The following is a 13230-nucleotide window of genomic DNA, read 5'->3' on the forward strand; positions in this document are numbered from 1 at the left end:
GGTTAATGAGTGACTGCCCTGGGGGTCGCGGGGCAGGATGTCACTCCGCTGGCTCTGCCCCACGGCGGGCGACCTTCGCTCCCGGCTCGGCCAGACAGCGGGCGCCATGCTGGGGCGCGGGGGGCGCTGGCTGCAGCGGGCAGGGGGGGTGGCCTCAGCCCCCCTCCAACCGGCCCCCCAGGGGGCCCAGCTGCGCTTCGACGGCGACGTTCTCCGGCTCAAGAGCGGCTGGGAGCTGGCGCGGGGGCTGCTGGTGTTCAGGCTCTGCGGCCTGCCGGGGCTGGTGCGCCGGGCCCCCGCGGTGAGACCCTGCGCCCCGTGGGACCCTGCCCCACGGCCGGACCCTGCCCCCCGTGGGGCCCTGCTTCCCTGCCCCACGGCCGGACCCTGCGCCCCGTGGGGCCCTGCTTCCCTGCCCCGCGGCCGGACCCTGCTTCCCTGCCCCACGGCCGGACCCTGCCCCGCGTGGGGCCCTGCTTCCCTGCCCCACGGCCGGACCCTGCCCCGCGCGGGGCCCCCGCGGCCAGACCCTGCCTCGCGGCCGGACCCTGCCCCCCGTGGGGCCCTGCTTCCCTGCCCCACGGCCCCGCGCGGGGCCCTGCCCCACGCGGGGCCCTGCTTCCCTGCCCCGCGGCCAGACCCTGCCCCGCGTGGGGCCCTGCTTCCCTGCCCCACGGCCGGACCCTGCGCCCCGTGGGGCCCTGCTTCCCTGCACCGCGGCCGGACCCTGCCCCACGCGGGGCCCTGCTTCCCTGCCCCGTGGCCGGACCCTGCGCCCCGTGGGGCCCTGCCCCACGGCCAGACCCTGCCCCCTGTGGGGCTCTGCTTCCCTGCCCCGCAGCCAGACCCTGCCCCACGCGGGGCCCTGCCTCCCTGCCCCACGGCCGGACCCTGCCCCGCGCGGGGCCCTGCCCCACGGCCAGACCCTGCCCCGCGTGGGGCCCTGCCTCCCTGCCCCACGGCCGGACCCTGCCCCGCGCGGGGCCCTGCCCCACGGCCAGACCCTGCCCCACGCGGGGCCCTGCCTCCCTACCCACGGCCGGACCCTGCCCCGCGTGGGGCCCTGCCCCACGGCCAGACCCTGCCCCGCGTGGGGCCCTGCTTCCCTGCCCCACGGCCGGACCCTGCTTCCCTGCCCCACACGGGGCCCCACAGCCAGACTCTGCCCCATGCGGCTGGGAGCTGGCGCGGGGGCTGCTGGTGTTCAGGCTCTGCGGCCTGCCGGGCTGGTGCGCCGGGGCCCCGCGGTGAGACCCTGCGCCCCTTGGGGCCCTGCTTCCCTGCCCCACGGCCAGACCCTGCCCCCCGTGGGGCCCCCACTTCCCTGCCCCGCGGCCGGACCCTGCCCCGCGCGGGGCCCCCACTTTCCTGGGGCGGGGCCCCGCGGCCAGACCCTGCCCCGCGCGGGGCCCCCACGGCCAGACCCTGCCCCCCTGCCCCACTGCCAGACCCTGCCCCGTGCGGGGCCCTGCTTCCCTGGCCTGGGCCCCCACGGTGAGACCCTGCTCCCCGCTGAACCTGGGCCTGGCCACCATGCTGAGGCTGCACCCCCACGAGAACCCTGCTGCCCCACACCGCCCCCTTGTGTGTCCCTGCTGCACCAGGCTCCCCAGTGGGGCGTGTGCCGGGGGCTGTCGATGGGGGTGGCTGACGCCCGTCTCCTCCCCAGCTGCTCTCCGTGTCCCGGTGGCTGCTGGGGCGCCGGCTCTGGGGGTCCCTGCTGCGCGCCTCTTTCTACGGACAGTTCGTGGCCGGGCAGACGCCCCCCGAGGTGGGGGTCACAGTGCAGCACCTCCGCGCCCTGGGGCTGCGCCCCCTCCTGGCCGTGCCCATCGAGGAGGATGTGGGGCAGGACAAGGAAGGGTAGGGGGGGCCATGGGATTATGGGGGGGGCATCATGGGAATCCAAGGGGGCTAGTTATGGGGAGTCCCAGAGGATGGGGTCGGGAGGGGGCAGTGGGGATGGTCCCGGAGGGCGGGTTCCACGTTCGAAAGGGCCCAGCTCTCGCCCCACAGGGAGGCTGGTACGAGGGGAACCGGGGGGCTGGGGGGTCCGTGCCAGGGCCCAGCTCTCTCTCCCCACAGGGAGGGCTGGTACGAGGGGAACCGGGGGGCGGGGGGGTCCGTGCCGGGGCCCAGCTCTCGCGCCCCGCCGGGTGGGCTGGTTCGAGGGGAACCGGGGGGCTGGTGGGTCCGTGCCGGGGCCCAGCTCTCTCTCCCCGCAGGGAGGGCTGGTCTGAGGGGAACTGGGGGGCTGGGGGGTCCGTGCCGGGGCCCAGCTCTCTCTCCCCGCAGGGAGGGCTGGTTCGAGGGGAACTGGGGGGCTGGGGGGTCCGTGCCAGGGACCAGCTCTCTCCCCCCACAGGGAGGGCTGGTTCGAGGGGAACCGGGGGGCTGGGGGGTCCGTGCCAGGGACCAGCTCTCTCCCCCCACAGGGAGGCTGGTTCGAGGGGAACCGGGGGGCTGGGGGGTCCGTGCCAGGGCCCAGCTCTCTCTCCCCGCAGGGAGGGCTGGTCTGAGGGGAACTGGGGGGCTGGGGGGTCCGTGCCGGGGCCCAGCTCTCTCTCCCCGCAGGGAGGGCTGGTGCGAGGGGAACCGGGGGGCTGGGGGGTCCGTGCCCGGGCCCAGCTCTCTCTCCCCGCAGGGAGGGCTGGTCTGAGGGGACCAGGGAGGCTGGGGGGTCCGTGCCGGGGCCCAGCTCTCTCTCCCCGCAGGGAGGGCTGGTTCGAGGGGAACCGGGGGGCTGGGGGGTCCGTGCCAGGGCCCAGCTCTCTCTCCCCGCAGGGAGGCTGGTACGAGGGGAACCGGGGGGCTGGGGGGTCCGTGCCAGGGCCCAGCTCTCTCTCCCCGCAGGGAGGGCTGGTTCGAGGGGAACCGGGGGGCGGGGGGGTCCGTGCCGGGGCCCAGCTCTCTCTCCCCGCAGGGAGGCTGGTACGAGGGGAACCGGGGGGCTGGGGGGTCCGTGCCAGGGCCCAGCTCTCTCTCCCCGCAGGGAGGGCTGGTACGAGGGGAACCGGGGGGCCATGCTAGGCTGTGTGGGGCTCTCGGCCCAGGGGGGACCCCAGCCCATGATGCAGCTGAAGGTGACGGCCCTGATGAGCGCCCGGCTCTGTGTGAGTACGGGGGTGGGGTGGGGGGAGCTGCTGACGCCCCCTTTTGTCTGCTCCGTGCCTATGGGGACCTGAGGGGCTGGGGCCCGGCTGCCTGGGTCCCCGCACTGCTGCCCATGCCAAACTGTGCCGGCTGGCTGGGGGCGCGGGGGGGACGGAGAGCCAGCTGAGGCATGCAAGTGTGACCCACCAAATAGGGGGAGGGAGGGGACGGGGCGCAGGGGAGGAAGTGGCGGGTGGGGGGCTGAGGGGTGGCAGGAGGGGGACGGGGCGCAGGGGAGGAGGTGGGGGGCGGGGGGGTGGCCGGAGAGCGACGGGGCGCAGGGGAGGAGGTGGGGGGCAGTGGGGTGGCAGGAGGGGGACGGGGCGCAGGGGAGGAGGTGGCGGGGTGGGGGGCAGTGGGGTGGCTGGCGGGTGATGGGGCGCAGGGGAGGAGGTGGTGCGGTGGGGGCCGGGGCGCAGGGGAGGAGGTGTTGGGGTGGGGGGCTGAGGGGTGGCAGGAGGGGGACGGGGCGCAGGGGAGGAGGTGTTGGGGTGGGGGGCTGAGGGGTGGCAGGAGGGGGACGGGGCGCAGGGGAGGAGGTGGTGGGGTGGGGGACGGGGCGCAGGGGAGGAGGTGTTGGGGTGGGGGGCAGTGGGGTGGCAGGAAGGGGACGGGGCCCAGGGGAGGAGGTTGCGGGGTGGGGGGCAGTGGGGTGGCAGGAGGGGGACGGGGCGCAGGGGAGGAGGTGGGGGGCAGTGGGGTGGCAGGAAGGGGACGGGGCGCAGGGGAGGAGGTGGCGGGTGGGGGCGTCCCCGGCAGCCCCCTGACTCCCCCCATGCTGTCCCCCCCCCCCCCAGAGGACGGTGTCGCTGCGGCTGGGGGAGCCGGGGGGGCCGTCGGAGCTGAGCCTGGACAGAGTCATGGCAGTGATGGGTGGAGAGGTCAGTGCTGTCCCCGCCCCCCAGTCCTGCCCCTCGGGCAGCCCCATCACCGAGACACGGGGGGGGGGGGCTGGCTCGGCCAGGCCCTGGGTGTGACGCCAGGGCCCTGCCCCCACCCACCCTTTGGCCCCGGCCAGGCTCTCTCCCAATGGAAGGTCTTGGGGCCAGCCTGGACCATGCAGCATCTGCCAGTCCCAGACCCTGCTGTGGGGCCCAGCCCCCCTGAGCCCTGCCCCGCCCCCGGGTTTACCCTGTGCAGACGCGGGTGCGGATTCCTGAGACCTGGACCAACCCTGCCCCTAACTGCCCCCAGGAGGCGAACTTCTCCGGCCTGAGCCCAGCTGAGAACCGGCACCTACAGGCCTCCCTGCTGCGGCTGGACACGGTCACCCAGGTCAGAGCTGGGGCCACATACAGGAGCTTGGGGGGGGGGTCTCACCATGTCTCCCCCCAGCGGGCAGCAGGAGTGCGGATGTTGGGGGTGCTGGGGCTCTGTGTCTCCCCCAGTGGGCGCTGGAGCCGGGTGTTGGGGGTTCCAGGGGGGTCTGACTGTGTCTCCCCCCAGCGGGGGGTGGGGGTGGGGGTGCAGGTGTCAGGGGTAGAATCCTAGAATCTCAGGGTTGGAAGGGGCCTCAGGAGGTATCTAGTCCAACCCCCTGCTCAAAGCAGGACCAAACCCAACTAAATCATCCCAGCCAGGGCTTTGTCAAGCCTGACCTTAAAAACCTCTAAGGAAGGAGATTCCACCACCTCCCTAGGTAACCCATTCCAGTGCTTCACCACCCTCCTAGGGAAATAGTGTTTCCTAATATCCAACCTAGACCTCCCCCTCTGCAACTTGAGACCATTACTCCTTGTTCTGTCATCTTCTACCACTGAGAACAGTCTAGATCCATCCTCTTTGGAACCCCCCTTCAGGTAGTTGAAAGCAGCTATCAAATCCCCCCTCATTCTTCTCTTCTGCAGGCTAAACAATCCCAGTTCCCTCAGCCTCTCCTCATAAGTCACATGCTCCAGCCCCCTCATCATTTTTGTTGCCCTCCGCTGGACTCTCTCCAATTTATCCACATCCTTCTTGTAGTGTGGGGCCCAAAACTGGACACAGTCTCCAGATGGGGCCTCACCAATGTCGAATAGAGGGGAATGATCACGTCCCTCGATCTGCTGGAAATGCCCCTATTTATACAGCCCAAAATGCCGTTAGCCTTCTTGGCAACAAGGGCACCTGCTGACTCATATCCAGCTTCTCGTCCACCGTAACCCCTAGGTCCTTTTCTGCAGAACTGCTGCCCAGCCATTCAGTCCCTAGTCTGTAGCAGTGCATGGGATTCTTCCGTCCTAAGTGCAGGACTCTGCACTTGTCCTTGTTGAACCTCATCAGGTTTCTTTTGGCCCAATCCTCTAATTTGTCTAGGTCCCTCTGTATCCTATCCCTACCCTCCAGCGTATCAACCACTCCTCCCAGTTTAGTGTCATCTGCAGACTTGCTAAGGGTGCAGTCCACACCATCCTCCAGATCGTTAATGAAGATATTGAATAAAACCGGCCCCAGGACCGACCCTTGGGGCACTCCACTTGATACCGGCTGCCAACTAGACATGGAACCATTGATCACTACCCGTTGAGCCCGACCATCTAGCCAGCTTTCTATCCACCTTACCGTCCATTCATCCAGCCCATACTTCTTTAACTTGCCGGCAAGATACTGTGGGAGACCATATCAAAAGCTTTGCTAAAGTCCAGAAATAGCACATCCACTGCTTTTCCCTCATCCACAGAGCCGGTTATCTCCTCATAGAAGGCAATTAGGTTACTCAGGCATGACTTGCCCTTGGTGAATCCATGCTGACTGTTCCTGATCACTTTCCTCTCCTCTAAGTGCTTCAGAATTGATTCCTTGAGGACCTTGTAGCGGGGTGGTTACCTGCTCCTGCCCTTCGGGGCTTAGAACAGCCCAGGAGAGGGCTGGGGCTGGGGCAAGAAGGGCTTAAAAGCTGCAGCTCTAAAAGCTGGGCTGATTGGGGAAGCGGCCCCAGCTGGCCTGCATAAAAAGCCCAGGGAAGCCAGGAGCAAACAGTCTCTCTCTGTGGTCAGAGGGAGAAGGGCCTGGCTGCTGGGGAGTGCACCTGGGTGCCCAAGGTGGAGCAGGGCTGGGGCGCTCTGGCCTGGAAACCCCCCAGGCTGCAGGCCTAGGGTAAGGTCAGCTGGGTACTGGGTTGCAGGGGGCAGCCCATGGGTAGCTAGAGGCAGCAGGTCCAAACCCCTTTGCCGGTGATGAGTGGCTGATGCTGCAGCCTGCCCCAGGGAACGGGGGCGAGAGGAGACTGGGCAGTAGCCAAGACTGAGGCAAAGTGGGGATACCCAGGGAGGGGAGACCCAGACTGGTGGGGTATTCCAGGGGGCAGCACCCCAGTTAAAAGGGCACCGGGGTCCAGGGAGGGACGCGGGGGCCAAGAGGACAGGCGGATCACCGGCCTGCAGAGGGCGCTCCTGGCTGGCACTGAGCTAATTCCTGAGAACAGACCAGCAGGAGGCGCCGCCGCAGGGGTGAGTCTGCATGTTCTACAGACCTGCTCCATGATTTTTCCAGGGGCTGAGGTGAGGCTGACTGGCCTGTAGTTCCCCGCATCCTCCTCCTTCCCTTTTTTAAAGATGGGCACTACAGTAGCCTTTTTCCAGTCATCCGGGACCTCCCCCGATCGCCATGAGTTTTCAAAGATAATGGCCAATGGCTCTGCAATCTCATCGGCCAACTCCTTTAGCACCCTCGGATGCAGCAAATCCGGCCCCATGGACTTGTGCTTGTTCAGTTTTTCTAAATAGTCACAAACCACTTCTTTCTCCACAGAGGGCTGGTCACCTCCTCCCCATGCTGTGCTGCCCGGTGCAGCTGTCTGGGAGCTGACCTTGTCTGTGAAGACAGAGGCAAAAAAAGCATTGAGTACACTAGCTTTCTCCACATCCTCTGTCACTAGGTTGCCTCCCTCATTCAGCAAGGGGCCCACACTTTCCTTGACTTTCTTCTTGTTGCTAACATACCTGAAGAAATCCTTCTTGTTACTCCTAACATCTCCGGCTAGCTGCAACTCCAAGTGTGCTTTGGCCTTCCTGATTTCACTCCTGCAGCCTGAGCAATATTTTTATACTCCTCCCTGGTCATTTGTCCAGTCTTCCACTTCGTGTAAGCTTCTTTTTTGCATTTAAGATCAGCAAGGATTTCACTGTTAAGCCAAGCTGGTTGCCTGCCATATTTACTATTCTTCCTACACATCCGGATGGTTTTTTCCTGCAGCCTCAATAAGGATTCTTTAAAATACAGCCAGCTCTCCTGGACTCCTTTCCCCCTCATGTTATTCTCCCAGGGGATCCTGCCCATCAGCTCCCTGAGGCAGTCAGTCTGCTTTTCTGAAATCCAGGGTCTCTGTTCTGCTGCTCTTCTTTCTTCCTTGTGTCAGGATCCTGAACTCGACCATCTCATGGTCACTGCCCCCAGGTTCCCATCCACTTTTGCTTCCCCTACTAACTCTTCCCTGTTTGTGAGCAGCAGGTCAAGAAGAGCTCTGCCCCTAGTTGGTTCCTCCAGCACTTGCACCAGGAAATTGTCCCCTACACTTTCCAAAACCTTCCTGGATTGTCTGTGCACTGCTGTATTGCCCTCCCAGCAGATATCGGGGTGATTAAAGTCTCCCATGAGAACCAGGGCCTGTGATCTAGTAACTTCTGCTAGTTGCCAGAAGAAAGACTCGTCCACCTCATCCCCCTGGTCTGGTGGTCTGTAGCAGACTCCCACCACGACATCACCCTTGTTGCTCACACTTCTAAACTTAACCCAGAGACTCTCAGGTTTTTCTGCAGTTTCACACCGGAGCTCTGAGCAGGAGAATCGATATCGATATCATCGTCAGACTCCTCACTGTCACTTTGGAGCTGAAGGAATAGCTTGACTGCCAAACGTGTTGTGCTGGAGACACTCATCAGCACAGTCCTCAGCAGCTTGGGCTCCATTTGCCACAGAAATCGCGATTCACACAGAAGAGAGTAAAACAGAAAAACACTCACAATGGCGCCAAACGTTGCCGGAAAGACAGAATGCTGGGATGTGAAGCGATGCACCACGGGGCGTTGGCACAGAAAGCGGAATGACCCGCACACTTCCTTCCCCTTCCCACAATACTCAGCGCCAAAACGGGACGAGGTGCTCTGTGGGATAGCTGCCCACAATGCACCTCTCAATACAGCGCTGGAAAGTGCTGCAAGTGTGGCCACACTGCAGCGCTGGTAGCTGTCAGTGTGGCCACACTCCAGCGCTGGCCCTACACAGCTGCATGACCAGCGCTGTAACTCCCAGCGCTGCAACTTTCAAGTGTAGCCAAGCCCTTACATACAATGCAGCTCCCCCACCTTTTCTGCCCTGCCTGTCCTTCCTGAACAGTTTAGATCCATCCATGACAGTGCTCCAGCCATGTGAGTTATCCCACCAAGTCTCTGTTGTTCCAATCACGTCATAGTTCCTTGGCTGTGTCAGGACTTCCAGTTCTCCCGGCTTGTTCCCCAGGCTTCTTGCATTTGTGTCTAGGCACTGAAGGTAACTCGCTGATTGTCCTGCTTTCTCGGTCTGAGACAGGAGTCCTCCCCTCTTGCAGTCTCCTGCTTGTGCTTCCTCCCGGGATCCTACTTCCCCACTTACCTCAGGGCTTTGGTCTCCTTCCCCCGGTGAAACTAGTTTAAAACTCCCCTCACTAGGCCAGCCAGCCTGCTTGGGAAGCTGCTCCTCCCTCTCTTCGTTAGGTGGAGCCCGTCTCTGCCTAGCACTTCTCCTCCTACTGGGGCTCTGTCTCTCCCCCCAGCGGGCGGTAGAGGCAGGGGTGCGGGTGCCGGGGCTCTGACTGTCTCTCCCCCCAGCGGGCGGTAGAGGCAGGGGTGCAGGTGCCGGGGCTCTGACTGTCTCTCCCCCTACTGGGCGGTGGAGGCGGGGGTGCCGGGGCTCTGACTGTCTCTCCCCCCAGCAGGCGGTGGAGCGGGTGCCGGGGCTCTGACTGTCTCTCCCCCCAGCGGGCGGTGGAGGCGGGGGTGTGGGTGCCGGGGCTCTGACTCTCTCTCCCCCCAGCGGGCGGTGGAGGCGGGGGTGCGGGTGCCGGGGCTCTGACTGTCTCCCCCCAGCGGGCGGTGGAGGCGGGGGTGCCGGGGCTCCGACTGTGTCTCCCCCAGCGGGCGGTGGAGGCGGGGGTGCGGGTGCCGGGGCTCTGACTGTGTCTCCCCCAGCGGGCGGTGGAGCGGGTGCCGGGGCTCTGACTGTGTCTCCCCCAGCGGGCGGTGGTGGGGGGGTGCGGGTGCCGGGGCTCTGACTGTGTCTCCCCCAGCGGGCGGTGGAGGCGGGGTGCGGGTGCCGGGGCTCTGACTGTGTCTCCCCCAGCGGGCGGTGGAGGCGGGGGTGCGGGTGCCGGGGCTCTGACTGTGTCTCCCCCAGCGGGCGGTGGAGGCGGGGTGCGGGTGCCGGGGCTCTGACTGTGTCTCCCCCAGCGGGCGGTGGAGGCGGGGGTGCGGGTGCCGGGGCTCTGACTGTCTCTCCCCCCAGCGGGCGGTGGAGGCGGGGGTGCCGGGGCTCTGACTGTCTCTCCCCCCAGCGGGCGGTGGAGGCGGGGGTGCGGGTGCCGGGGCTCTGACTGTCTCTCCCCCCAGCGGGCGGTGGAGGCGGGGGTGCGGGTGCCGGGGCTCTGACTGTCTCTCCCCCCAGCGGGCGGTGGAGGCGGGGGTGCGGGTTCCGGGGCTCTGACTGTCTCTCCCCCCAGCGGGCGGTGGAGGCGGGGGGTGCGGGTGCCGGGGCTCTGTCTCTCCCCCCAGCGGGCGGTGGAGGCAGGGGTGCGGGTGCCGGGGCTCTGACTGTCTCTCCCCCAGCGGGCGGTGGAGGCGGGGGTGCGGGTGCCGGGGCTCTGACTGTCTCTCCCCCCAGCGGGCGGTGGAGGCGGGGGTGCCGGGGCTCTGACTGTCTCTCCCCCCAGCGGGCGGTGGAGGCGGGGGTGCGGGTGCCGGGGCTCTGACTGTCTCTCCCCCCAGCGGGCGGTGGAGGCGGGGGTGCGGGTGCCGGGGCTCTGACTGTCTCTCCCCCCAGCGGGCGGTGGAGGCGGGGTGCGGGTTCCGGGGCTCTGACTGTCTCTCCCCCCAGCGGGCGGTGGAGGCGGGGGGTGCGGGTGCCGGGGCTCTGTCTCTCCCCCCAGCGGGCGGTGGAGGCAGGGGTGCGGGTGCCGGGGCTCTGACTGTCTCTCCCCCAGCGGGCGGTGGAGGCGGGGGTGCGGGTGCCGGGGCTCTGACTGTGTCTCCCCCCAGCGGGCGGTGGAGGCGGGGGTGCGGGTGCCGGGGCTCTGTCTCTCCCCCAGCGGGCGGTGGAGGCGGGGGGTGCGGGTGCCAGGGCTCTGACTGTCTCTCCCCCCAGCGGGCGGTGGAGGCGGGTGCCGGGGCTCTGACTGTCTCTCCCCCCAGCGGGCGGTGGAGGCGGGGGTGCGGGTGCCGGGGCTCTGACTGTCTCTCCCCCCAGCGGGCGGTGGAGGCGGGTCCGGGGCTCTGACTGTCTCTCCCCCCAGCGGGCGGTGGAGGCGGGAGTGCGGGTGCCGGGGCTCTGACTGTCTCTCCCCACAGCGGGCGGGGGTGCGGGTGCCGGGGCTCTGACTGTCTCTCCCCCCAGCGGGCGGTGGAGGCGGGTGCCGGGGCTCTGACTGTCTCTCCCCCCAGCGGGCGGTGGAGGCGGGGGTGCGGGTGCTGGTGGACGCCGAGTACACCTACGTGAACCCTGCGCTGACGCTCGTCACCCTGGCGCTGATGGGGCGTTGGAATCGCACCCAGCCCTGGGTGTGGAACACGTACCAGTGCTACCTGCAGGTACCCCAACCCCACCCTGTACCCCCAGGCCAGCCTCCCCCGGCCTGTGCCCCCTGGGCCCCCCTCCCCCCAGGGCCCGCACCCCTCCCTGGGCCCGTCCCCTGAGCCCGGCGCTGCTCTCGCAGGACTGCCTGGCACGGCTTGGTGCTGACGTGGCGCTGGCCGAGCGCCGGGGCTTCTGTTTCGGGGTGAAGCTGGTGCGCGGGGCCTACTTGGAGCAGGAGCGGCAGCTGGCGCGGGAGGGGGGATACCCTGACCCCCTGCACCCCACCTGGGAGGCCACCAACCACAGGTGAGTGGGGGAAGGGGTTGGAGATCTGCCCCCAACAGGGAGCTGGGGGGCTGGGGGGACCCCGTGGTTTGCATGCCTGTGTGGTGGAGTGCAGGATGGCTGCAGCTCCTGCTGAACTGGAGGAGAAATGACCCCCGGGGGGGCGAGGTTGAGGGTGCAGGACGCCGGGGTCCCGGGCCCACACCGGCGCTGGGGGAACTTGGGGTGCAGGACGCCGGGGTCCTGGCCCCACACTGGCTCTCTGTATTGCAGCTACCAGCGCTGCCTGGACCTGCTGCTGGAGCTGGGGGCACGGGATGGGCAGCGGTGCCAGCTGATCGTGGCCAGCCACAACGAGAGCTCTGTGAGCCACGCCGTCCGCAGGTGGGTTACACTCCCAGCATGCACTGCTCCCTCGTGCCGCAGGGGAAGGGGGGTGAGGGGGGCAGCTCCGGGGGTGGGGCCGAGACCCCTGCGGTGCCTAATCCCCGTCCCCTGACAGGATGGAGGAGCTGGGCATTGCCAAGGACGGAGGGGCCGTCTGCTTCGGGCAGCTGCTGGGCATGTGTGACCACGTCTCCCTGGCCTTGGGTAGGTGCCCCCCACCGGCCCCTTCGCGGCGCACGGGGCCCCCCTGCTGCCCCCCCGGCACGAGGTGCCCCCTCAGTGCCCCCCTGCCCCCTCACTGTGCCCCCGCTGTCCCCCCTCACAGCACACAGCACCCCCCTGCTGCCCCCCCACAGCACGAGGTGCCCCCTCGCACACCCCCACCCCCTCGCAGCGCACAGCACCCCCCTGCTGCCCCCCCAGCACGAGGTGCCCCCTCGCACACCCCCACCCCCTCGCAGCGCACAGCACCCCCCTGCTGCCCCCCCCAGCACGAGGTGCCCCCTCGCACACCCCCACCCCCTCACAGCGCACAGCACCCCCCTGCTGCCCCCCACAGCACGAGGTGCCCCCTCGCACACCCCCACCCCCTCTCAGCGCACAGCACCCCCCTGCTGCCCCCCACAGCACGAGGTGCCCCCTCACAGCGCACAGCACCCCCCTGGTGCCCCCCACAGCACGAGGTGCCCCCTCGCACACCCCCCCCCCCTCACAGCGCACAGCACCCCCCTGCTGCCCCCCACAGCACGAGGTGCCCCCTCGCACACCCCCACCCCCTCGCAGCGCACAGCACCCCCCTGCTGCCCCCCACAGCACGAGGTGCCCCCTCGCACACCCCCACCCCCTCGCAGCGCACAGCACCCCCCTGCTGCCCCCCACAGCACGAGGTGCCCCCTCGCACACCCCCACCCCCTCGCAGCGCACAGCACCCCCCGCCTGCCCCCCCAGCACGAGGTGCCCCCTCGCACACCCCCACCCCCTCGCAGCGCACAGCACCCCCCTGCTGCCCCCCCAGCACGAGGTGCCCCCTCGCACACCCCCACCCCCTCGCAGCGCACAGCACCCCCCTGCTGCCCCCCACGGCACGAGGTGCCCCCTCAGTGCCCCCCACCCCCTTGCAACGCACAGCACCCCCCTGCTGCCCCCCACGGCAGGAGGCGCTCCCTCGCGGCGCCCCCCCCATCCCAGCACCCCCTGCTGCCCCCCATGGCACGAGGCGCTCCCTCGCGGCGCTCCCCCCCATCCCAGCGCCCCCACCCCCTCGCAGTGCCCCTGCTGCCCCCCACGGCACGAGGCGCTCCCTCGCGGCGCCCCCCCCATCCCAGCGCCCCCTGCTGCCCGTCTCTCTCCTGCAGGCCAGGCGGGATACGCCATCTACAAGTCCATCCCGTACGGGGCGGTGGAGGAGGTGCTGCCGTACCTGGTGCGCCGAGCCCAGGAGAACCAGAGTGTGCTGCAGGGCATCCGCAAAGAGCGGGACCTCCTCCGCCGCGAGCTCTGCAGGCGCCTGCTGCGCCGCCCCTGAGGAACCCAGGCATCCGAGGGAACCGCTGCCCCCCACAACCCGTCCTGCTCTTTGCCTGCCCTGAGGGATGCTGGGAGGGGGGAATTGTGGCCTGACTTACCCAGCCAGGCTCGGGTGTGGGGGGGGACACTCCTGCCCCT

At 68.4% G+C, this 13230-nt stretch overlaps 1 protein-coding gene across 1 annotated transcript; it reads left to right on the top strand.

Moving 5' to 3' along the window:
- Positions 1–37: 37 nt before the first annotated feature.
- LOC123369171 (hydroxyproline dehydrogenase-like) lies at positions 38–13226 on the top strand. Its single transcript, XM_045014531.1, has 10 exons — positions 38–301; positions 1670–1863; positions 2993–3113; positions 3951–4034; positions 4348–4428; positions 10761–10907; positions 11033–11199; positions 11452–11562; positions 11681–11769; positions 12921–13226. The coding sequence occupies exons 1-10, from the start codon at positions 38–40 to the stop codon at positions 13088–13090; spliced, it is 1428 nt and encodes a 475-aa protein (XP_044870466.1). The 3' UTR covers positions 13091–13226.
- The last annotated feature ends 4 nt before the right edge of the window (positions 13227–13230 follow it).

This window comes from Mauremys mutica, chromosome 4 (genome assembly GCF_020497125.1).
Source record: "Mauremys mutica isolate MM-2020 ecotype Southern chromosome 4, ASM2049712v1, whole genome shotgun sequence".
In the NCBI taxonomy this organism is placed as follows: domain Eukaryota; kingdom Metazoa; phylum Chordata; order Testudines; family Geoemydidae; genus Mauremys; species Mauremys mutica.

Excerpts from the sequence above, each read along its gene's own strand:
- LOC123369171 (XM_045014531.1), top strand. The coding sequence starts at position 38 with ATGTCACTCCGCTGGCTCTGCCCCACGGCGGGCGACCTTCGCTCCCGG. Across the intron at positions 10,908-11,032 it reads CGTACCAGTGCTACCTGCAG|GACTGCCTGGCACGGCTTGG; the intron begins GTACCCCAACCC and ends CTGCTCTCGCAG. Across the intron at positions 11,200-11,451 it reads TGGGAGGCCACCAACCACAG|CTACCAGCGCTGCCTGGACC; the intron begins GTGAGTGGGGGA and ends TCTGTATTGCAG.